A 26314-nucleotide genomic window follows, 5' to 3' on the forward strand; every position below is an offset into this window, starting at 1 on the left:
TGGATTTCTCCATTTTCCACGATGGCAGGAAATGTATTACCTCTACTGAAGTAGAAACAAACAGTTACCTTCAGTTTTTCAGTGGCCATCATAAAAAATAGCTTAGAACATTCCGTATAGTCACCTTAAGTGGGTCAGAAAAAATGGTACCAAAGATAAATTTTGGTGGGCATGCAGCTGTCACTCCCCCTCCCATAGACTTGTATTGAGGGGGCGGGGTGTGACATCACAAGGGGGCGGGGGCGTGATGTCACGATACTCTGGCTCCTGTATCGCCCGCCATCAGGCACGGAGAAAAGTTTGTGCCGTGCAGCAGATGACACGGGGTGCTGCAGGAGAGATCTCGGGGGTTCCCAGCGGTGGGACAATCAGACATCTTATCCCCTATACTTTGGGTAGGGAATAAGATGTCTAGGGGTGGAGTACCCCTTTAAAGGAGCTCTGAATACTGGGACTGCCCACACCTGTTTGGGTGATTTTCTAGGGGGTTTGTGCATCAGAGTGTTTTATATAGTCTGTAAAATATTGTGCCTGATTTCCTTATCTATTTCTTGTTCTGCTTAATTTCCTTATCTATTCCCCAACATAGAAGCTGTTGCCATGGTCTCATACAACCAAGCTACGTAGCCCATGCTCCTTCCGTGCCTGCTGTCAGAGTGAGTGCGGTGGTGTATTTACGCACACTAGCCATCTCTAACATGTTAATCTCTAACATGTTAATATAGACTATAATCGTGTGTTTTTAACCTCACTATTTTTGCTATCATCACCTTTAGGTTATTTACTGAGTATATGGCACTGCAATATGTCATTGTTTACTATAACTTCTGCTTCAATGGGTGGAGTGACCACAGGGAATTTGCAACAGCTGGAGGCACCCTAGTTAGAAAGCACTGTTTTTTTGCATGGAATTCAGCTTGTTTATGGTTCAATTAGTGGGGTGGCTGATGTGTGGGAGGGAGGGAAGTGGAATTATGGGATTTGTAGTCAAAGAGAAAACTCTAACAGGAGAAAGCCAGTTCACAAAAAGAAAGCCACAGTGTTATGGTAATCTCATAACAAAGCCATTTAACCCAAAAACAAGCTCTGATCCTTCCTAAGCATGTTCATTATCGTCTGGCAGGTAAGTGCTAAAATCACCTTATGGTGGATAACCCCTTTAAAGGCAAGGTCTCCATGTCATCACTCCCTTTAACCCCTTAAGGACCAGGCCATTTTACACCTTAAGGACCGGAGCGTTTTTTGCAATTCTGACCACTGTCACTTTAAACATTAATAACTCTGGAATGCTTTTAGTTATCATTCTGATTCCGAGATTGTTTTTTCGTGACATATTCTACTTTAACTTAGTGATAAAATTTTATGGTAACTTGCATCCTTTCTTGGTGAAAAATCCCAAAATTTGATGAAAAAAATGAAAATTTTGCATTTTTCTAACTTTGAAGCTCTCTGCTTGTAAGGAAAATGGATATTCAAAATATATTTTTTGGGGTTCACATATACAATATGTCTACGTTATGTTTGCATCATAAAATTTATGAGTTTTTACTTTTGGAAGACACCAGAGGGCTTCAAAGTTCAGCAGCAATTTTGAAAATTTTCACAAAATTTTTAAACTCACTATTTTTCAGGGACCAGTTCAGTTTTGAAGTGGATTTGAAGGGTCTTCATATTAGAAATACCCCATAAAAGACCCCATTATAAAAACTACACCCCCCAAAGTATTCAAAATGACATTCAGTAAGTGTATTAACCCTTTAGGTGTTTCACAGGAATAGCAGCAAAGTGAAGGAGAAAATTCAAAATCTTCATTTTTTACACTCGCATGTTCTTGTAGACCCAATTTTTGAATTTTTGCAAGGGGTAAAAAGGAGAAAATTTTTACTTGTATTTGAAACCCAATTTCTCTCGAGTAAGCACATACCTCATATGTCTATGTTAGTTGTTCAGCGGGCGCAGTAGAGGGCTCAGAAGGGAATGAGCGACAAATGGTTTTTGGGGGGCATGCCGCATTTAGGAAGCCCCTATGGTGCCAGGACAGCAAAAAAAAACACATGGCATACCATTTTGGAAACTAGACCCCTCAGGGAACGTAACAAGGGGTAAAGTGAACCTTAATACACTACAGGTGATTCACGACTTTTGCATATGTAAAAAAAATATATATATTTTTTACCTAAAATGCTTGGTTTCCCAAAAATTTTACATTTTTAAAAAGGGTAATAGCAGAAAATACCCCCCAAAATTTGAAGCCCAATTTCTCCCGATACAGAAAACACCTCACATGGGGGTGAAAAGTGCTCTGATAGCGCACTACAGGTCTCAGAAGAGAAGGAGTCACATTTGGCTTTTTGAAAGCAAATTTTGCTCTGGGGGTATGCCGCATTTAGGAAGCCCCTATGGTGCCAGAACAGCAAAAAAAAAAACAAATGGCATACCATTTTGGAAACTAGACCCCTCGGGGAACGTAACAAGGGGTAACGTGAACCTTAATGCCCTACAGGTGTTTCACGACTTTTGCATATGTTAAAAAAAATTTTTTTTTTACCTAAAATGCTTGTTTTCCCAAAATGTTTACATTTTTAAAAAGGGTAATAGCGGAAAATACCCCCAAAATTTGAAGCCCAATTTCTCTCGATTCAGAAAACACCCCATATGGGGGTGAAAAGTGCTCTGCTGGCGCACTACAGGTCTCAGAAGAGAAGGATTCACATTTGGCTTTTTGAAAGCAAATTTTGCTCTGGGGGCATGCCGCATTTAGGAAGCCCCTATGGTGCCAGAACAGCAAAAAAAAACACATGGCATACCATTTTGGAAACTAGACCCCTCGGGGAACGTAACAAGGGGTAATGTGAACCTTAATACCCTACAGGTGTTTCACGACTTTTGCATATGTAAAAAAATATATATATTTTTTTACCAAAAATGCTTGGTTTCCCAAAATTTTTACAATTTTAAAAAGGGTAATAGCAGAAAATACCCCCCAAAATTTGAAGCCCAATTTCTCCCGATTCAGAAAACACCCCATATGGGGGTGAAAAGTGCTCTGCTGGCGCACTACAGGTCTCAGAAGAGAAGGAGTCACATTTGGCTTTTTGAAAGCGAATTTTGCTCTGGGGGCATGCCGCATTTAGGAAGCCCCTATGGTGCCAGGACAGCAAAAAAAAAACACATGGCATACCATTTTGGAAACTAGACCCCTCGGGGAACGTAACAAGGGGTAATTTGAACCTTAATACCCTACAGGTGTTTCACGACTTTTGCATATGTAAAAAAATATATATTTTTTTTACCTAAAATGCTTGTTTTCCCAAAAATTTTACATTTTTAAAAAGGGTAATAGCAGAAAATACCCCCCAAAATTTGTTAGGCAATTTCTCCTGAGTACGGCGATACCCCATATGTGGCCCTAAACTGTTGCCTTGAAATACGACAGGGCTCCAAAGTGAGAGCGCCATGCGCATTTGAGGCCTAAATTAGGGACTTGCATAGGGGTGGACATAGGGGTATTCTACGCCAGTGATTCCCAAACAGGGTGCCTCCAGCTGTTGTAAAACTCCCAGCATGCCTAGACAGTCAACGGCTATCTGGCAATACTGGGAGTAGTTGTTTTGCAACAGCTGGAGGCTCCGTTTTGGAAACAGTGGCGTACCAGATGTTTTTCATTTTTATTGGGGAGGGGAGGGGGGTTGTATAGGGGTATGTGTATATGTAGTGTTTTTTACTTTTTATTTTATTTTGTGTTAGTGTAGTGTAGTGTTTTTAGGGTAAAGTCACACGGGCGGGGGTTCACAGTAGTTTCTCGATGGCAGTTTGAGCTGCGGCAGAAAATTTGACGCAGCTCAAACTTGCAGCCGGATACTTACTGTAATCCTCCGCCCATGTGAGTGTACCCTGTACGTTCACATTGGGTGGGGGGGGGGACATCCAGCTGTTGCAAAACTACAACTCCCAGCATGTACGGTCTATCAGTGCATGCTGGGAGTTGTAGTTTTGCAACCGCTGGAGGCTCCGTTTTGGAAACAGTGGCGTACCAGACGTTTTTCATTTTTATTGGGGAGGGGGGCTGTGTAGGGGTATGTGTATATGTATTGTTTTTTACTTTTTATTTTATTGTGTGTTAGTGTAGTGTTTTTAGGGTACAGTCGCACGGGCGGGGGTTCACAGTAGTTTCTCGCTGACAGTTTGAGCTGCGGCAGAAATTTTGCCGCACCTCAAACTTGCAGCCGGATACTTACTGTAATCCTCCGCCCATGTGAGTGTACCCTGTACATTCACATTGGGGGGGGGGGGGGGGGAACATCCAGCTGTTGCAAAACTACAACTCCCAGCATGTACGGTCTATCAGTGCATGCTGGGAGTTGTAGTTTTGCAACAGCTGGAGGCACACTGGTTGTGAAACACCGAGTTTGGTAACAAACTCAGTGTTTTGCAACCAGTGTGCCTTCAGCTGTTGCAAAATCTACAACCCCCAGCATGTATGGACAGCGGAAGGGCATGCTGGGTCTTGTAGTTATGCAACAGCTGGAGGCATACTACTTTGGCTGGGGATGCTGGGGATTGTAGTTATGCAACAGCTGGAGACACACTGGTTTGCTACTTAACTCAGTGTGCCTTCAGCTGTTGCAAAACTACAACTCTCAGCAGTCACCGACAGCCAACGGGCATGCTGGGAGTTGTAGTTATGCAACCACCAGATGCACCACTACAACTCCCAGCATGCACTTTAGCTGATTGTGCAAGCTGGGAGTAGTAGTTATACAACAGCTGAAGGTACACTTTTCCATAGAAAGAATGTGCCTCCAGCTGTTGCAAAACTACAAGTCCCAGCATGCCCAAAAGGGAATGCTGGGAGTTATGGTGGTCTGCCTCCTGCTGTTGCATAACTACAGCTCCCAGCATGCCCTTTTTGCATGCTGGGAGCTGTTGCTAAGCAACAGCAGGAGGCTGTCACTCACCTCCAACGATCCTCGCCGCACAGGTCAGTCCCTCGTCGTCGCCGCTGCTCCTGGGGCCCCGATCCCAACAGGGACACCGGGGATCGGGGTCCCCAGCACCCGGGGTGCACGTCCCGCACCCGCTCACGTCCTGCGGAAGAGGGGCGGAGCGGGTTGCGGGAGTGACACCCGCAGCAGGCGCCCTGATTGGTCGGCCGGTAATCCGGCCGACAAATCAGGGTGATCGTGAGGTGGCCACCAGTGCCACCTCACCCCTGCTGGCTCTGGCTGTTCGGGGCCGTCTCTGACGGGCCGATCAGCCAATAATTCCGGGTCACCGGGTCACTGGAGACCCGATTGACCCGGAATCCGCCGCAGATCGCTGGACTGAATTGTCCAGCGATCTGCGGCCATCGCCGACATGGGGGGTCATCATGACCCCCCTGGGCGATATGCCCCGATGCCTGCTGAACGATTTCAGCAGGCATCGGGCACCGGCTCCGCTCCAGATGGTTGCGGGGGGCCGGTAAAACACATGACGTTCTCATACGTCATGTGTCCTTAAGGACTCCGAAATGGAGAAGTATGAGAACGTCATGTGTCCTTAAGGGGTTAAAGGATCACTGTCACATCTCAATAGACTACTATTCAAAAGTATAGCAGTATATTGTTCAAGCAAGTATGCCTCCTAGTGGTCAAGTATCAAAAGCATTAAAAAGTCTGATACATATAGAAAAAAAGTTCTTCCAATATACAATTCTAAAAATCAAAATACAAAAAATATATAGAAGACTAAAATTACACAAAATTTTAAAAAAATAATTCTTCCAATATACAATTCTAAAAATCAAAAATACAAAAAATTTTAATCAATTGATATTTCTGTCCCTAAAAGTCTGAACTGTTAAATATGAAAATCATGATGTTAAGAAAAAAAAATTGTGAAAATTGCTGTCACTTCATCACCCAAAAAAGGATCAGTGTAATTGCATTCAAAAACAGTTGCAGTGGTTCTGTAACATACGATGGCCCCGACATACAATCGTTTCAACATCCTCTCAGAGCCCATCGTATGTTAAAAGCAGAATCAACATACAATGCTTCTGTGTTAAGCAGCCGCCGATGACTGTTTAATGTGTCCCGTTTGGCCTCCACTGTGAGCTGCCCCCCCCCCCCCACCCCACCCCTAGTGCAGCCATAGCCAATAGCCTGCAGCATCTTTCTACAGGCATCCAATGGGCTGCTGGCTATGGAGCTGTAGTGTTCAGAATCACAATGGAGGACATTCTATCCTCCATAAAGGCATTTACACAACAGTACAGTACTGTATGTGATGTCATATATCACATACAGTGCACACAATATACCCCATACATCAATGTTTACCAACCAGTGTGCCTCTCGCAGTTGCAAAACTACAACTCCCAGCATGCTCATACAGTCAATGGCTGTACAGGCATGCTGGGAGTTGTATTTATGCTACAGCTGAAGGCACAATGGTTTGTGAATCAACCCCCCCATACACTCAACACACAATGGTCGTCCCAGAACCAATTACCAGTTTTCCATAGACATATGTACTCATCATACAATTGTTTCAACATACAATGGTCCTCCTGGAACCAATTAATATTGTATGTTGAGGGACCACTGTACTAGTTTTCCATAGAATTTTTGTGCACTAGGATAAGTGAGCGTTGCACACAGCAGAAAGTGGATAGATGTGGAAGAAATATGATGCACTCATCAGGACTTGCTTGCTGTAACTTCTTTATTGTTCACATGAACATGCGGGGTTAAACAAACAGTGGAAATGGTTTTTATTAAAGAGTTGTGGGTTAAATGTACTACAATTGTTCAAAAAATGCACTAAAAATAGTTTAAACAGTCTGAACCACTTTTACAAATCTGATGCATTTGTAGAATGTCCAGATTAAGCTACGAATCACACACTTTTTTACATTTATTTTCCCCATTGTTCTTGAACTATGATGGAGATTCATCGAGCTGTCTTATAGTAATATTTTATTTTACCATAGCAACCAATCAGATCTGCTTTTATTTTGCCAGAGCAATATGAGAAATAAAAGCTGAGCTCTTAAAGGGAACCAATCAGCATATTTAGCATATATAGCGCTTGACAATGCATTATATATGCTAAAATCATTATCCTCACCATCCCCGGGGGCATTTTTGCCCCTAGGGATGGTGAAGATTGCCAAGTGTTATATATGCAAAAATATGCAGATTTGTTCCCTTTAATGGTTGCTACAGGCAACAAGGAGAATCTTACTATAGGTACGCTGTTTCTTGCTGCCCGCATGTCTAACTACCTATACGCCATGCTGGTCCTTTTTGCTTGCAATCAAAATCGATGGTGAGTGCAGCTTTCTTTATAATATTGTTCCTGCTACATAGATTGTATTTCTCTTATATAAGCTAGCACCCCCTCACTTACACATCAGAGAAACAATCCGGACATTTCAAATAGATGTTTTCTGTGAATATGGAAGGAACTACAGCTGCAGTGCCTGATTACCGTCGCTTTCATTTACATTTCTCACTATAGGTCACCTTGCTAAGTTTCTCCTTTGTTGTCCTAGTGCAGGGGTCGGCAACCCGCGGCTCCGGAGCCGCATGCAGCTCTTTTACTCCTTTGCCGCGGCTCCGCCAGTCTGTCCCGGGTCACCCTCATTCCGGGACAATGCAGTGTCCCGGAATGATCTGAGCCAGTGAGCCTCCGTCACGGCGTCATCGGTTTACTTACCTGCCCTGGTGCCATTGGAGCGGAGTCTCTTCTTCCGGGGCCGCGCGGATCCTCCCTGTCATGTGACAATGTAACGTCACATGACAGTGACGTCGCCGGCCTGCGCCTCAGTCGAGGAGCGCCGCCGGGAGAGGAAGACGCCACGCGAGGAGCTGGTGAGTATGTAAAGTACATTACTCACTTGACAGCAGGGCGTTAACCCCTCACCCCGCGGCAGTGTTAATGCTGCCGCGGGGTGAGGGGTTAACGCTACCGCTGCCATGGGGTGAGGGGTAACTTACCCCCTCACCCCATGGAAGTGGCAGCGTTATCGCTGCCGCAGGGTGAGAGATTAACCCTGCCATGGGGTGAGGGGTAACTTAACCCCTCACCCCATGGCAGCTGCAGCATTATCGCTGCCGCGGGGTGAGAGGTTAATGCTACCGCTGCCATGGGGTGAGGGGTAACTTAACCCCTCTCCCCATGGCAGCGGCAGCGTTAACCTCTCACCCCGTGGCAGCGATAACGCTGCTGCTGCCATGGGGTGAGGGGTTAAGTTACCCCTCACCCCATGGCAGCGGCAGCGTTATCGCTGCCACGGGGTGAGAGGTTAACGCTGCCGCTGCCATGGGGAGAGGGGTTAAGTTACCCCTCACCCCGTGGCAGCGGTAGCGTTAACCCCTCACCCCGTGGTAGCATTAACCCCCCTCTCCCCAGTGCATTAACCCCCCTCTCCCAGCCCACCCCAGGCCTGGGCCCCAAAAAAGCCCACCCCAGGGCTGGGCCCAAAAAAAGCCCACCCCAGGCCTGGGCCCAAAGAAAGCCCACCCCAGCAAAAATATATTTTACATTGTTAAGTGAAAGTCCTTTTTTTCTTCAAATTGACAGCTGACTGCACGATCCTGTATATATAGCATTAAGGTAAGTAAGAATAAAAAATTTAGTTGTTGGAAAGTGATGCATATCCTTTCACTCTCTATGGCTAGAAAACCCAACTGAACTGTTTGGGGGAGATTTATCAAAACCTGTGGAGAGGAAAAGTTGACCAGTTGCCCATAGCAACCAATCAGCTTGCTTCTTTCATTTTTGAAAAGGCTTCTAAAAAATATAAGAAGCGATCTGATTGGTTGCTATGGGCAACTGGTCAACTTTTCCTCTCCACAGGTTTTGAAACATCTCCCGATTTGTCCCTATATTGGAGGATTGGGACTATTGAGTGTGTGTAGATGCTTGGGCTTGTTTTTGTAACAACATTTACTGTACTTGTTTTTGTAACAACATTCACTATACACCACAACATTCACTATACTTTGTAATGTGACAGTGGAAATGTATACATCTACAGAAATGTTGATAATATTGTATTAGCACAATTATTGTAGAACAAATGCCTTGCTCAGGGTCAAACCAAAGTAATAGTAGGTTGTCAATAGCAAGTTTTCCTGCACAGCATTCTTTCCCTACAGCATTAGAAAAGAGAAATTCCGTTCCTTGCTATCTACCATTGAGCAGCCTAAAAGCAAGATAACATTATGTAACTCCAAATTTCCATTAACCAGTTGACAATAATACAAAGAACACGAGACATAACATACAAAACAGACAGGAGGCGATAAATGGCCTATGTACTTTTCAGAAACAGTTGCGTTGAGAAAAATATTTTAAAAATGTAACAAAATGTCCTTCTCAAACAATGAAACAATGTTCAGTGTATAAACTAGAGCGAGTTTTTAAGTAAAATAGTGTTCACCTATACTCTACAGAGCAGTATGCGTACGTGAATTGCAGGAAATGTCTTCTACACATACTTCCTGTGTCCGCTCTTTGACTTTCAGTTCTTTCCTCTTTATCAATAGCGGGATAACAATGAAAATATGGAGGAGTTTCCAGCTTCATTCCGTGGGCAGGCTAATATAATGTTTCCATTGTTGTTCACATAGTAGAACACTTGATATGTGGAGGAGTTTTACATCCACTATTAAGTTATCCCAAAATATAAAGCCGTTTTACTACTATTAACCTGAATATTTCTGACTTTTAGCTGCGCACTGTACATTTTACATAAATGACATTGCTGACTAGTTAAACAAGCATGCAATGTTTTTTTTTTATGGTTGCTAATCTAATAATAATTTCCTCAGGGTTAAACAATGAATCATTTCTTACACTATTTATGGTCACAAGAACCATCTTCTCATACACTCGGATATGGAAAATTAGTTACTAAAATAAAGTAGTCTATCACAAGATTATGGCTTGTCACTTCAATTACTCGAATGCTTCGCAACTACCATTCAAAGGGAATTAACCACATACATAATTGACATGTTTACTTCAGATATCACGCAAGGTGAAAGCTTCTACTTGCAACTTATCTAGTTGAGTGTAAAGGAGAAAAAAGTGGATGCACTCACTCAGGTAATCTTGCCAGACGAAATCTTTATTTGACATCCATAAAAACCAGGTACAGCGGGCAGACGCAGAGGAGCAGCCTCGCAGTGACAGACTGTTTCCTGCGCCCATGGGTGCAGGAAACAGTCTGTCGCTGCGGGGTTGCTCCTCTGCATCTGCCTGCTGTACCTGGTTTTTATGGATGTTGAATAAAGATTTCATCTGGCAAGATTACCTGAGGGAGTGCATCCACTTTTTTTCTCCTTTACACTGTACCAGTCATTGCTTAATTAAGAGTGCACCCCCAGGATAGCCCCACTGGTTCATGTGCTGGTTCAGTCAGTCCGAGACGGAACATTAGGTGGATTGCAGTGCCAACATTACTAAACTTTTTGTTTTCTATATAGTCTGTAGCTTAGTGAATCTAGTGCATAGGCAATCCACACATGCAAAAAGGTTTGTTCTTCACTTATATATACTGACTTTCTCATTAAGATGCACACTTGGCACAACTAAATAAGCATCTTATTTTAATAAGTAAAGGGAGATATGCATCTGCAAGACTACTCTGGTGCTGGCATCCCTGATACCTTCAAGGCAGGAAAAGAATTGCACATATTCAACCTGTCTGAACGTTATTTCTACCAGTCATGTTGTTCCCATGTGCATTAAAGTGTCAATGGTCCCTATAAAAATCCTTAGGTTTTAACAACAGACACCTTCAAGAGGAACAGAGGATTGACTAAACCAAATTCCAACCTGCCCTATTTGTATTTTCACCAATTTCTCTCGCTAAACTGTTCCCATATGCATCAGAATGTGGTGGTTTCTGTCAACAGTGTAAAAACATTGTTAAAAAATATCTTAAAGGTTTATCCATCTTTATTTTCTGATGCAGCTCCATTAGATTTACTGTCATTGGTGTTAACTGCATGGTATAGCATACCAATCATGCCGGCAACCCCTTACAATGCTGCCATTCATACAGATAGCTCAAACCTCTACAAAGATAAGAAAGCTACAGAACCACCATCATAATGCATAAGAAATAGAGTCTTTCCCCAATGCAAAGAGGATTTTTTGTAAATAGAACTGAGAATTTAGCACTAAAAATACATGTTACTTATATATAAAACTATGCAAAATCATAGAATGTTGCAAGATCTTGTAATACCTTTTTTATTGGACTAAGGGTATGTTCACACTACGTAATTTGGACGGAACCTCCACTCACAGAATTCCGCAAGTGGAGATTCCATCTGGCGGCCGACGCCAAAATACTTCGGCAGAGGACCGTGCGGCACTGCGCTTTCACCATTGACGGCTATACAGTGCTCTTGGACTTCCGTGAAAGAAACTTCAAAATACTAGAGAAAGAAAGACATTTGAAGCCAAAATGATACTTTTTATGATTACAAGAACAGAGGACTCAATGGGAATTTAAGCGTCTTAGTCCATTATCAAAACTTATTATAACCTGCGCTGGATTGTCTTCTCTCTGTATCTCACCATGTCCTGTGCCATCACTATTCTCACCCCTGCTCTCCCCTGTCCCATCCTTATTAGTAGTCTATGGTCCTATAGCTGGATTATCTTCTCTCTATATCTCCCCATGTCCTGCACCATCACAATTCTCAACAAATGTGCATGTGTCCACTCAAACACTCAGAAACAGACTCCATGAGGGTGGTAGAGGGCCAGACCTCCATAGGTGGGGGTTGTGCTTACAGCCCAACACTATGCAGGACGTTTGGCATTTGCCAGAGAACACCAAGATTGGCAAATTCGCCACTGGCGCCCTGTGCTCTTCATAGATGAAAGCAGGTTCACACTGAGCATGTGACAGACTCTGGAGATGCCGTGAAGAACGTTCTGCTGCCTGCAACATCCTACAACATGACCGGTTTGACGGTGCATCAGTAATGGTGTGGGGTGGCACAGCCCTCCATGTGCTTGCCAGAGGTAGTCTGACTGCCATTAGGTACCGAGATGAGATCCCCAGACCCCTTGTGAGACCATATGCTGATGCGTTGGCCCTGGGTTCCTCCTAATGCAACACAATGCTAGACCTCATGTGGCTGGAGTGTGTCAGCAGTTCCTGCAAGAGGAGGCATTGATGCTATGGACTGGCCCGCCCGTTCCCCAGAACTGAATCCGATTGAGCACATCTGGGACATCATGTCTCACTCCATCCACCAATGTCACATTGCACCACAGACTGCCACCTCATCAGGAGAATGCCCAGGTGTTGTAGGAAGGTCATACGGGCACGTGGAGGCCACACAGACTCCTGAGCCTTATTTTGACTTGTTTTAACCAGTTAAGGACCAAGGGCGTAAACTTACGCCCCTAGTCCCGCTCCCGTGATATAACGCGGGGTTACACGGTAACCCCGCATCATATCACGGCGGGCCCGGCGTCATAGTGAAGCCGGGACCCGCCGCTAATAGCGTTTAGCGCGCGCTCAAAGCTGAGCCGCGCGGCTAAAAGTAAAATGTGACAGTTAGCTCAGGGAGTTGTTCGGGATCACCGCGGTATAATCGCGGCATCCCGAACAGCTGTACTTCAGGAGGAAGGTCTCTTACCTTCCTTCCTGCAGTCCGATCGCCGAATGAATGCTTCAAGCCTGAGATCCAGGCTTGAGCATTCAATTGCCGAAAACACTGATTGATGCATTCCTATGGAGATGCATCAATCAGTGGTAAAGATCAGTACACGCAATGTAAATAAAAATAAACATATGTGGTATCGCCGCATGCGGAAATGTCCGAATTATAAAAATATACTGCTTTTTAAACCGCACGTTCAATGGCGTACGCGCAAAAAAATTCCAAAGTCCAAAATAGCGTATTTATATCATGAAAAGATGAATAAAAAGCGATCAACAAGTCCGATCAATGCCACCGACAAAAACTTCAGATCACGACGCAAAAAATGAGCCCTTATAGCCCCCTGAAAAAGGAAAAATAAAAAAGTTATAGGGCTCAGAAAATGACAATTTTAAACGTATAAATTTTCCTGCATGTATTATTTTTTTTCAGTAGTAATACAAAATCAAACCTATACAAGTAGGGTATCATTTTAACCTTATGGACCTAGAGAATAAAGAAAGGGTGTCATTTTTAATGAAAAATTTACTACGTAGAAACGGAAGCCCCCAAAATTTACAAAATGGCATATTTTTTTCAATTTTGTCGCACAATGATTTTTTTCCATTTCGCCGTAGATTTTTGGGTACAATGACTGATGTGATTACAAAGTAGAATTGGTGGCGCAAAAAATACACCATAATACAGATTTTTAGGTGCAAAATTGGAAGAGTTATGATTTTTTAAATGTAAGGAGGAAAAAACGAAAGTGCAAAAAACGAAAAACGCCTGGTCCTTAAGGGGTTAAGGACATTACATCAAAGTTGGATCAGCCTGTAGTGTGGTTTTCCAATTTGATTTTGTGTGACTCCATATCCAGACCTCCATGGGTTGATAAATTTGATTTCCATTGATAATTTTTGTGTGATTTTGTTGTCAGCACATTCAACTATGTAAAGACGAAAGTATTTCATACGATTAGTTCATTCATTCAGATCTAGGGTGTGTTATCTTAGTGTTCCTGTTACGCCGAGCGCTTCGGGTCCCTGCTCCTCCCCGGAGCGCTCACGGCGTCTCTCTCCCTGCAGCGCCCCGGTCAGACCCGCTGACCGGGAGCGCTGCACTGACATTGCCGGCGGGGATGCGATTCGCACAGCGGGACGCGCCCGCTCGCGAATCGCATCCCAAGTCACTTACCCGTCCCGGTCTCCGGCTGTCATGTGCTGGCGCGCGCGGCTCCGCTCTCTAGGGCGCGCGCGCGCCAGCTCTCTGAGACTTAAAGGGCCAGTGCACCAATGATTGGTGCCTGGCCCAATTTGCTTAATTGGCTTCCACCTGCTCCCTGGCTATATCACATCACTTCCCCTGCACTCCCTTGCCGGATCTTGTTGCCTTGTGCCAGTGAAAGCGTTTAGTGTTGTCCAAGCCTGTGTTACCTGAACTCCTGCTATCCATCTTGATTACGAACCTTGCCGCCTGCCCCGACCTTCTGCTACGTCTGACCTTGCCTCTGCCTAGTCCTTCTGTCCCACACCCTCTCAGCAGTCAGCGAGGTTGAGCCGTTGCTAGTGGATACGACCTGGTTGCTACTGCCGCAGCAAGACCATCCCGCTTTGCGGCGGGCTCTGGTGAACACCAGTAGTCTCTTAGAACCGGTCCACCAGCACGGTCCACGCCAATCCCTCGCTGACACAGTGGATCCACAACCTGTAAGCCGAATCGTGACAGTTCCCTTTATTTTTTGAGTAGTGTATGTCAGGATAATGCAAAAATAAAGCATGAAATAGTTTGGATTACGCTGTTTCTATAGACAACATTCTGTTGAAATAGATACAAAATTAGCCCGTGGACAACAAATGCCACTATATGGATAAGTAATAAGCCTTTTAAATAGCTTTTTCATGACATCCTTACATAGTTACTTTGTTTGTTAGATTGAGAAAAAGACAAGAGTCCATCAAGTTCAACCTAAACCCTACTGTGTTGATCCAGAGAAAGACAAAACCCCATGAGGCTGATGCCTATTGCAGAGAGTTCCATAATCTCACTGCTCTTACAGTAAAGAATGCCTGTCTGTGATGATGGTAAAACCTTCTTTCCTCTAGCGCATTCCCCCTTCTCATTTGTACCGTCTTAGGTATAAAAAGATCACTAGAAAGATCTCTGTACTTTCCATTCATATAGCTTTTTCATGACATACGTGTTTAACAAATATCATTATAACCTACCGGTGACGGATGCCTCAAACAGATGCTTAACAGTGGCATCCATTTCCCAGCTATAAGCTATAATGGCATTTCTTTAATCAATACATCAGGAAAAAGTGCACAGTGTTGATCAGATTCCAGTCAAATGATGACAGATGCCACTATTAGACATCCCTCACAACCTCTGTTTAATGTATACGTCAGGAGCTTTTACTGGCAAAGACATTAAATAGAGACCACAAATGGAATGGAATCTCACCTGCACCTGCAAAATCTGAAAAATAAGAGAAGCATTCGCTTCATAGGCAGGATTACTTTATGAAGTATATAATAAAGTAAATGTATTCCCTATATTAATGGACTCGTCAGATGATGTTGTGCGGCACAGCACTCTTATTAGTAGGTATTTTGATGGGACTGCCACCATTGATCATTTCTGGTAAGCTTAGCTGGAAGTGGTATTCAAATGTTAGACATGCAAATGTATAAAGATGAATCAGTTTCTTTCCACTGCCCGATATCATTCTCATAAAAACTAGTTGGACAGAGTCCTTCAGATTAAAAAAAAACTTCAGAAACTCTCGTCCTCCACGCTCGGCAGATTCCGCCAGCACTCGGAAGTCAGTCTGGGGGAAAAAGCGCACGAGACGCAGAAGTGACGTGGTTCGCTTGCAGAGTCCTAACCACTGAAGCAGACCAGCGCCAGAGACGGTAATTTTTTTCCTTCCTTTCTATCTATCTACACTGGGAGAACGAGTTGATCCCATAGGACCGTGGCTGCAGGCCTGGAAATTGTACAAAGCCAGTGGAGGTGTTGTGCTCTTAGCGCAACCCCACTTGGTGAGTAATGCTCTTGACCATCACCTATACTTCCTCATGAACGTACGTCACTAGGGCCGCAATCCCTTCTCCCTCTTTTTTCCGTTCTTTGATTTGTTCAGATTTAAAAAACAACTTTTTTTTTCTAATGGAGAAGTTCACTTGAGAATCCTTGAAGGTGGCACAGAGCAAAAGATCCATCTATAAAGGAGAACTCCAGTGGAAACAAGTGGAAAACAAATGTTTTCAAATCAACTTGTGCCTGAAATTGAAATAGATTTTTAAATTACTTCTATAAAAAAAATCATCCATGCCTCAGAAGGGACAATTGCAGTATAAACCAACCCAAACACTGTCTAGCAGCTGTCTCTTTGATTCTGTATTAGATACAGACAACACTGGGCCTGATTTACTATTGTAAATCCGACATGATTTGTTGAGATGTGCAACAGATTTTGGCGCATTGCGTCACAAATTTTGTCTGCGACAGAATTGAAAAAACCCGACCAACTCTCAATTTTACCTGGAACCTGGAAACCTGAAAAAAAAAAAAGCAAATGCCGTGGAAAAAAAATTGTAGGGAATTAACACTGTGTATACGGAGGAAATGAGAAAAGTATGCTATGCATTTTTGTCTTTTTTTTCTTTTTCAATAAACCTTGCGCTTAGTATTTGAATCATGCGTCTAGTGTCCTCAGAGTTCTCTATACATCATTCAGAAGAAAGTATTCATATACTGAGGAACTCGCCCATCATGCCATATTATTGGATGTTAACATGATGATGGTCACGTAATCGGGAGGGGTTATTTTTGAAGCCTGATGCTCTGAGGTAACGGTCAGCAGTCCCTGCACATACACAGTCCAAACAGATGGACTATTCTTCTCCTGTAAGGACAGTATTGTAAAAAACCACAGACCACCAACTAAGGAGACTCAACTAATGAAATATTATAGCAAATAAGGCTGGAAGATAAATATGTTAACACTGTACAAGATAGTATTTATGGTTTGTTTAAAGGGGGTGTCTGACAACATTCCCTTTTATTACATTCATGATTTGTCAATGAGCATTAGGTGGGGGTCACATCTGCAATTCACACTTACAAAGGGAGATGCTCTATTGCTCTCCATAGTGATAAATGGAAGCTGAGGGAACGCAGAGGGGCTGAAGAATGTGAATGGAGTTTGTATGTTCTCCGTATATTAGTTCTGAGTAATTAGGGATTGTATATGAAAAGAGTGAAAAATAGAGAAACCGATGCCCATCTAAGTGTAGTAGCAGTTATAACAAGAGTATACAGCCAATGTGTGTGTACAATAGAAAGGGTTGTTCACCTTTCTGTGTAGTACCATGGGCACAACACCATTTAGCGCTTGCTTCCCACACTCGAGGGATAAAATGGAGGAATGCAGCCTGCACTATTGCCGTTCCAGCAGAGGTGGACAGTCAAAATCGTAGAAACAGCAGTGGATCCAAGTAATCCCATCAATGGACGTGCTTTGTCCCATCCTGACAAGCCTGACGAAGAGGGGGTCCCTGCCCCTCGAAACGCGTCGTTCTGTACATTTTGCATGATGGAAGAATAAATCTTCCTGCTTCTTATACAAGTTATCCGTGTCCTAGCGGTTATTTGATTTTACCCCGCTGATCCATGGAGGAGAGCGCCGACCAAAGCACGTCCATTGATGGGATTACTTGGATCCACTGCTAGTTCTGAGTAATTGCAACCTTGACAGTCACCATATTGATACCATACAGAAGCAAATGGTATCAATCTGTCCAAAAACAATATGCATGAATCTCAATATTTTGTACACGAATAATAATTACATTTATTTATATATATATATATATATATATATATATATATATATATATTGTGCCTACAAATTATGCAACACTTTACAATTTTGAGGGTACAAATAAGGGCAATTAGACATTATAATAATACACACTGATTGTTCAAAGAAGAGGAGTGAGGGCCCTGGGATACATGTGTAGATAAATCGACATATAATTATCATTATCCCATATTTAGTGATCCCTCAACTTACAATGGCCTCAACATACAATAGTTTCAACATACAATGGTCTTTTCTGGACCATCGTAAGTTGAAACCAGACTCAACATACAATGTACAGACAGTCCAGATCTGTGAAACATGTCAATGGCTGGAAGAACCGACCAATCAAAATGGGCATTCACTGGTAAAACCCCTGTATTACTGAAGTGTATGCACTGACTGGTGTCTGGTAGCGCCCCCTACAGTACAGGGAGGTATTACATGTTCTGTACACTTTACCTATACCAGGGTTAGCTGCTTCTCTTGGACACCAGGTGAGGGCAACTCCATGTTACTTTTTTAGGACATTGTGTACTGTACAGGACCCTGAAGAAGCTCCTGTCCTCTACATAGACCAGTGCTTTCCAAGCAGGGTGGCCCCAGCTGTTGCAAAACTACAACTCCCAGCATGCCCGGACAGCCGTTGGCTGTCCGGGCATGCTGGGAGTTGTAGTTTTGCAACAGCTGGAAGCTCCCTGCTAGGGAAACACTGACGTAGACAGTGATTTACAGCTTCCAGCATATCTTTCCTACTTTAATTCAATTAATATTGTAACTTGAGGGACCACTGTATACATACATGCACAGATATTAAATTATCTATCTATTGTAGAAGCATTCATTACAAGACTAAAGATTCCATCCATGAGAGGTTTTGAGTGAAGTATAAATATTATCCATGGTCATCATCATTTTCTTACATTTCTGTTGTTCACATACCTGAATCTTGAATTCATGTTCTTTGTGTTGGGAGATAATATAGTAATCCATAGCAGCTCAGCAATCCAGTGTTAAATGCTCCACATCTTGTAAGAATAACCGGTTTATTGCCGTATCCCTTTTCAAGTCGATCGCAGCACGATTCTCACGATTCCGTGAGGTTGCAGAATTTCTCAAATGTAGAATAAGAAAAACTTGATCTTTTAATTGAAGTAAGTCATGTACTCTCCATTTGTTGGTGGCTGCGTAAAAATGATCCCAGCAGACCACATTGTTCTCCCCTTAGCTGGGATAAAAACATTAGGACGTTTGTTGAAAACTGCAGCTGAGGAAATGTAGCTTTTCCTCTTCCAGTGGGAGGGTTTTGGATCACTGAATGGTATGGTTCCAATAACAAGGAAACTAATAAAATCCATCATTCTGGTTTGAGAAGAGATAACTTCTACTCTTGTTAAAAAGGGAAATTCTAGGTATAATGTAACAATGTACAAGGCTTGAACTGAATTATATTTTAAAGGGGTACTCCCACCCTAGACATCTTATCCCCTATCCAAAGGATAGGGGATAAGATGTCTGATCGCGGGGGTCCCGTCGCTGGGGACCCCCACATTATTGCATGCAGCACCCACCTGTTTTTTTAACCGGAACCGCTGGAGGGTCTGAGTCGCGACTACGGGAATGGAAGTCTGTGACGTCAGGACTCCGCCCCCGTGTGACGTCACGCCCGTCCCCTCAATGCAAGTCTATGGCCGGAGTCCTGACATCACGGACTTCAGTTCCCGTAGTCGCGACTCAGACCCTCCAGTGGTTCCGGTGAAAAAACAGGTGGGTGCCGCATGCGGTGGGACCCCCCCGATCAGACATCTTATCCATTATCCTTTGGATAGGGGAAAAGATGTCTAGGGTGGGAGTACCCCTTTAATATAGGGCCACAATGTTCCATAATTGCCACAGTATAGATACATTTGCCTTGATGTGTCTGTTCCATATCATCTTGTTCCTAAACATTATTATCAGAGAGCATCAGGAGGTCTCTTTGAGCATTGTGTTGCTGGTCATGCAGAACAGCGTAAGTGACCAGCTATAAAGAGTCTACAAGAGTTTATAAAGGTTTTGTATGCGTGAGATATCTAATTAGTATTGGTATTTTGGTCACTATTTGGATCAGTATTTTGGTCAGTACTCTGGCCAATCACTGTGCCTGCTCCTCTTGGCTATGATGTGACACAGTGCTGGTTAAAGTGCACTGGACTGGGCAGACGGGCACTATTCTGGAAGATGATTTACAGTACAGAACTATTGATGTCATGTGCTGGGAAAATGGGTTACTGATACACTGGTTTGGCAGACTAAAGGGAGGGGTAGTTTACATTCAGTGGGCAACACAGTGTACATTACACAAGGGACAGCTGCCCAGAACTTATAGATGTAATAAGAAGGAAGCCTTGATTTACTTTTAAGGCATAGCATGAATTATCTGGAAAAGGCAGATGAGTGCACAGAGAGCAGTTACACAGCCCAAAGCTCCTCTCCTAAATATAGCAGTAGTAAATCTTACCTCCTGCTCATCCATTTAATATTTCTTTTATTGGCGTTGACATTGCTGAATGATTGATATAATAATACAACAGCAGAAACTACCATAAAAGGGAAAATATTAAACATATTTGGTGGATGTCTTTGTGTTGGATTAAATCATATACTTTTAAAGGGGTACTTCGCTGCTCAGCGTTTGGAACAAACTTTCCCGAACGCTGGAGCCTGCGCCAGGAGCTCGAGACAACATAGCCCCGCCCCCTCATGATGTCTCACCCCACCCCCTCAGTGCAAGCCTATGGGAGGGGGCATGGCAGTTGTCATGCCCCCTCCCATAGAGTTGCATTGAGGGGGTGGGGCATGACATCATGAGGGGGCGGGGCTATGTTGTCTCGAGCTCCGGGTGCAGGCTCCAGCGTTCGGGAAAGTTTGTTCCAAACACTGAGCAGTGGAGTACCCCTTTAAGGCCAAATATCATTACTCCTATGGATAGCTTTGTGGCTTTATGTATACTGCTTTTTCCAGTACCAAATAATCTCTTCCAGTTGCATTGCTGACAAACAACAATACAGTTTTTGTCATGAATCACCAACCTACCACTACTAAGAATAACCTGATGTTTTACTGTAAATACTAAAGCTAAAAATGTAGGCTTATTTATAACCTTAGTGTAACTCATTGTACTGACATCTTGTGGCTAATATAAAAACTGCATTTTTAAAAGGAAAGTCATAAAAGAAACAAATACTGAGAAGAAAAAAAAAGAGCAAAACCTGTATCTGTTCAAACCTTTTTAAAATCATGCTAAGGCCATGTTCACATGGCAGAATATCCGCAAGAAAATCTGTACAGATATTCTACTGCAGCAGGGTCTCATTGATTTCAATGGATTTTTTCTGCACTGTGCACACGGTGGAATTTCATCTGGAAAATCCTGATTCTGCTGTCCACAGAAAAAAATAGAAATTAGGATTCCACTAGGAAATGCATTGCCATCTACTAGATGGTGCATTCTGAGTGGTCCTAGCGAGAGCATCTTCTTCTGGTGCCTGCTGTCTGCAGAATATCCACCCGGAAATTTTCTGAGCTGTGAACAGCCTTATAGTGGTTTCCATCACTTTCTACATGCATTGATTTGCATTATACTTCTATATAATTCAGCTCACTGGTTTTAAAAGTTGATGTGGTTCCTGAAAGAGTACCTGTCACTACACTACACTTTTAATATATTGTTCCTATGTAATTATAAGACACTTTACTATTTACTTGCTGGTAAAATTCTCAACCTTTATATGTTTTTAATGTGATTGAAAAAACGACCACTAGATGGCTCTGTTCTGTTCCCTGCGCAAGTCAAACAGTTAGTTTGGTCTCCTCCCTGCCTGGCAGGAGACCAAACTCAGGAAGTGCGTGCAGGGCATGGGAAGGCACAGCTCTAACAGGCTTCAGTGACGTTGCGCCTGCTGGGAACGCTCACTATCTCCTGCAGGGAGCTTACAAAATAAAATAAAAATTTTTTTAAGGGCAGGAGGAGTGTAGGGAATATAATCAGAGTTAGTATAGAAAATATGGTTTGATGACAGGTTCTCTTTAAGTAAATAAAAACAGACGTCAGAATGTGAAGTGGTTTGTCAACACAAACTGCCTTCTAGTTGATTTGTTGCATTTGAAAACATGTATTCTTAATGCACTGTATGCATCACTTAGCTAAAGCTTCAAATTATGCAAATATCTGACTTTTCTCAGAACATTGGACACCATCCAACATAAAAACTTGTAACTTTTAGGAATGTAGGACACTGCAATAAAAGTTGCATATAATAAGGATACAGATTTAACATTCCATAATGGAAAAATAAATAGCAGCTTTATATCATGAAACAATATGTTTTGTTCAAAGGAAAAACATTAAAACAACATCTTTCCTGACGTTCATTAACTTTACTCTTCATTGCACTGGAAAGAAATGAACTACCCTGTCTCTATGTTCAAGCTGTCTTCTGTACAATACAGGGAGGAAGTGCTTGATGCATCTGTTGTCCAGTTACAAATAGTAAGACTTTAGGGTAAAGTCTTTTTATAGTCGTCCTATATATATATAATTAATGTATGATATTTTTAAATTTAAGGGTGTTGTCCAGTTTAGAGAATTCATTTTTAAACACATTATTTGGGTTTCCTGAGTTAATAGAGGGGTCTTGTGTTCAGGATCCTCATCTCTTGACAATAGTTGAGTGGATCCACGACCTGTCCTGCATTATGCAGACAACCCTCTGATTTTAATGTCCATTGTGCAATGCTGCATCTTTCATGTGGGGGTGCTCTAGGGAAATTGCACACTCACTACCAGGTTTCCTCACAGATAACTGCTGAGGGTTAAAGTTCACAGCTGGGGGACACTTTATGATCAGTTTATTGTCAAAGGAGGCTTCTAACAACAGGGATTGCCCACAGTAGAGAAACCATTTAATGGGAATATCCAAGAATAGAAAAATAGAGTAAATTTCTTCCAAAAACAGCACCACACCTGTCCTCTGGCTCCATTCACATTAATGAAACTGAGCTGCAATACTGCACACAAACTGTGTGGTGCTGTTTTTTGGAAGAAATCAAGTCTGTTTTTTTTTTTTAGCTTGGATAACCCCCTTTTAATATTCTAGGAGCTCATTATGTAATCTTATTAAGTAGTTACTTAACAAACTAATTAGGAAACAAATTGTAAATATTAATCAGAGGAAAAGTGTCCAGGGGGGGGTACAGTGAATACCTGCTAAATACGTAAAACTCAAGCTTAATCCCTGGGTTATACACAGATTTTTACTAGGCTACATGTTTACAGAAACATGGGCTATTTAATCATAATGTGGAGGCTGTTTGCCTTGTGTATACCTGTTTTAGTTTCATAGTTACATAGAATAGTATACATAGTATAGTATAGTATTGTTGAAAAAAAACACATCTATCAAGCTCATCCAAGGAGAGAAAGATGGATGAAGGGGAGGGGATGTGATTCTACATTTTTATTATTTAGATCTAGGACTGTATCTAACCATGTTTTAAGTCCCTCAACTGTTTTTGCTGTAACCAGTTCCTGAGGTAAACTGCTCCACAGATTCACAGTTCTTTTTTTCTACAAGCAAAGGGAGTGCCCCCTTATCTTAGGGGATTTAACCTGAAATAAGTTTATCATATACCTCCGTAATTCTTTTAATCTTTCCTCATAGCTAAGCTGTTCCATGCCCCTTACAAGTTTAGTTGTGCATCTCTGTACCCTTTCCAGCTCCGTAACGTTCTTTCTATGAACCGGTGCCAAAAATTGAACAGCATATTCCAGGTGAGGCCGTACCAATACTTTAGAAAGTGGTAATATTATGTCCCTATTCTAGGAATCCATGCCTCTTTTGATACATGAAAATATCCTGTTAACCTTAGAAGCAGCTGCTTGACATTGCATGTAGACTATGATCTATGTACACACAAATCCTTTCTTACAAGTGACTCTGCCAGTTTTAATTTTTTACCCAGTTTATTGTTTTAAATATATTTATTAAAGACCTTGTAGATGTATTGTATAGTAAAGTGTCAATCTTGGCAGATGACAGTAAAACGGTGTTAACACAATAGAGGACAGTGCACTGTTACAAATTAATTTGGATAGGTTGAATGCTTGGGCTGGGAAGTGACAGAGGAGGTATTACACTGATAAATGCAAGGTTATGTACATGGGGAGGAAAAAATCCAGGCTGGAAATATGTAGTAAATATCAAAACACTGGGGATAACAGGCATGGAAAAGGTCAAAACCTTCCATCCAGCCACCAATGTATACCTAGTCAATCCAAAACCATAAAATGTTGGCATAGATGATTGTGGATATTCATGTATACTTCCTTCCTGATGCTCTTTTTTGGATTGGCGTTCTTTTAAGAGTGAGTTATTTTATTGGGAGGGCTGCTCTTTTGTATTGTTTCTAGTATTTAATAATAATAATAATAATAATAATAATAATAATAATAATAATAATGATTTGAAACTATAATAGTTGTAGAATTAGTAGGTGATATGACATGGAAAAGGTTGTTTTAGTCGACAGTAAATTTAGCTGTAGTGACCAGTGTCAGCCAGCTACTACCAAGGCAAATAAATTAATGGGGTGCATCAAGAGGGGCATAGATGCCCATGACAAGAAATAATCCTACCACTGTAAAAATCATTAGTCAGACCACACATGGAATACTTTGTACAGTACTGGACATCAGTGTACAAGAAAGATATAGTGAAGCTGGAGAGGGTTCAAAGACGGGCAACCAGAGTAATACAAAGAATGGAAGGACTACAGTACCCAGGATAATTATCAGAATTAGTATAATGTATAAAAATGTCAGAGGGCCATCTAGAAGAAAGAAGGTTTCTACACCAGCACAGATGGGGGTTCTTTACTGGAAGAGCAGTGAGACTGTGGAATTCTCTGCTAGAGAAAACCATCATGGTGAATTCAATAAAAGAGTCCAAAGGAGGCCTGGGCACATTTCTAGAGAGTGATAACATCACAGGTTATGAATACTAGAAGTGACAGAACGTTTATCAAGGGATTTATTCTGATCGCCATATTTGGAGTCGGGAAGGAATTTTCCCCCCTGGTATGGGGCAATTGACATTAGCCTCATAAAGGTTTTTGTCTTCCTATGGATCAACAAAGTAGGACACAATAGGGTTATGTGTTGAACTTGCTGGATATTTGCTTTTTTCAAACTATGTAACTATGAGTTAATAGCAACAGTTGTGTGACTTACTGAAAACTGTGTTGACATTAGCCATCAATCAGATTGCACCCTGCTTCTCTTTGGGTATGATGTCCAATATCCCTGAAGAGATAATATAAAGGTCTTTGCTATCATCATTTATCACCTAACCAAAGCTGGGAATGGGGGTCCTGAGTCTCTGGTTACTTTTTCACAAATGCGATGAGGAGGCATTTGCACCCTGATGTTTATTTTAATGTCTATGAGGCTAAGAAAACAGCCTGTGAATATTGTAGGCAAATTAGATTAGATTTTAGAATCTATTATTGATACCATAATGCAGTTAAAAATAGGTCCTAATATCATGCAGTTCACTACAAAATGATGGTTCTTACATTTGCTGTACCTGACCTAATTATTCTACAAGCTATCGGGCCGTAGACATGCTTACACAAAATACTAGCCTGAATTTACCTGCCAGTAAAAGTGAGAGTTACCTTTTTTTCTACTTTGTATCATAAGAAATGTAATACTTCTGTCAGTAGACATGTGTACATAGCCTGCAGCCTTAGTCGTTTTATATTTAGACTCACAAGGACCATATGCACAGGCCGGGTTACTCTAAGCATTGGTTAATTAATGCCGCCAAACCTAATAGTCTCCTCATTCCAGTCATCTGTCAGGAAACCCAAGCTCATTACAACAGGAAACATCCGTCATGCCTTCAAGACATTTCCCTGCTCACTTCCACAATCTGTCCATGGTACAGAAGCTCTTGCTGTGCCACAGTTTCCTTATATACTGATCAGCCATAACTTAACCTAAAACCAAGTGAATAACATTGATTATCTTGCAACAATGACATCTGTGAAGGTGGGATATCTCAGGCAGCAGTTAAACAGTTAATTCTTGAAGTTACAGTATTATAAGCAGTAAATTGGGCACATGTAAGGCTTCTGGGTGACTTTGAATATGGTGAAATTGTGATGGCCAGATGTCTCAACATCTCCAAAAGCGCTGGATGGTTCTAGTGTGCTTTGATAGTGAGTGAGGACTATCTCGTCTGCTCAAATCCCAAAGAAGAGCTACTATAGCACAAATTGCTGAAAAATAAATGCTGGCTATGATTGAAAGGTGTCAGGACCTACCGTATTTTTCGCCTTATAAGACGCACTTTTTCTTCCTCAAAACTGGGGCGAATACACACCTATCAATGGCCGGGACCCGCGGCTAAAACAGGACATCACCGATTGCGGTGATGCCCTGTATTAACCCTTCAGATGCGGCGTTCAAAGCTGACCGCCGCGTCTGAAGCGAAAGTGACACTAACCCGGCTGCACCAGGAGGAAGCTTACCTGCCTCCTCAGTGTCTGCTCTGTGCCGGGATCCCCTGCATGGCCGGCGCTCTCCTTCGTCGTCATTGCGGTTGTGCATCTACAAATAATGAATATGTTCATTATTTGTGTAGGTTCTGCAAAGAAAAGCTGCAGATTAGCCGCATTCAATGACAATGGAGCAAATCCACGTGTGGATCCAGATAAGTAGCAGAAAGCCAAGTTTTTG

At 42.4% G+C, this 26314-nt stretch overlaps 1 protein-coding gene across 2 annotated transcripts in view; it reads right to left on the reverse strand.

Moving 5' to 3' along the window:
* The window catches only part of TNS3 (tensin 3), a 356556-nt gene that overhangs the window by 309826 nt on the left and 20416 nt on the right, over window positions 1-26314 (reverse strand). The window contains exon 1 of one of the 2 annotated variants that reach the window (XM_056520280.1): window positions 18475-18739. The exons of the other annotated variant lie outside the window; for it this stretch is intronic. Within the exon in view, the coding sequence (XP_056376255.1) occupies window positions 18475-18525 (51 nt within the window). The 5' untranslated portion in view covers window positions 18526-18739. Of the gene's footprint in view, window positions 1-18474; window positions 18740-26314 lie in introns of those variants that run through there. 2 annotated transcript variants of the gene reach the window in all.

Source organism: Hyla sarda, chromosome 5 (genome assembly GCF_029499605.1).
Source record: "Hyla sarda isolate aHylSar1 chromosome 5, aHylSar1.hap1, whole genome shotgun sequence".
NCBI lineage: Eukaryota > Metazoa > Chordata > Amphibia > Anura > Hylidae > Hyla > Hyla sarda.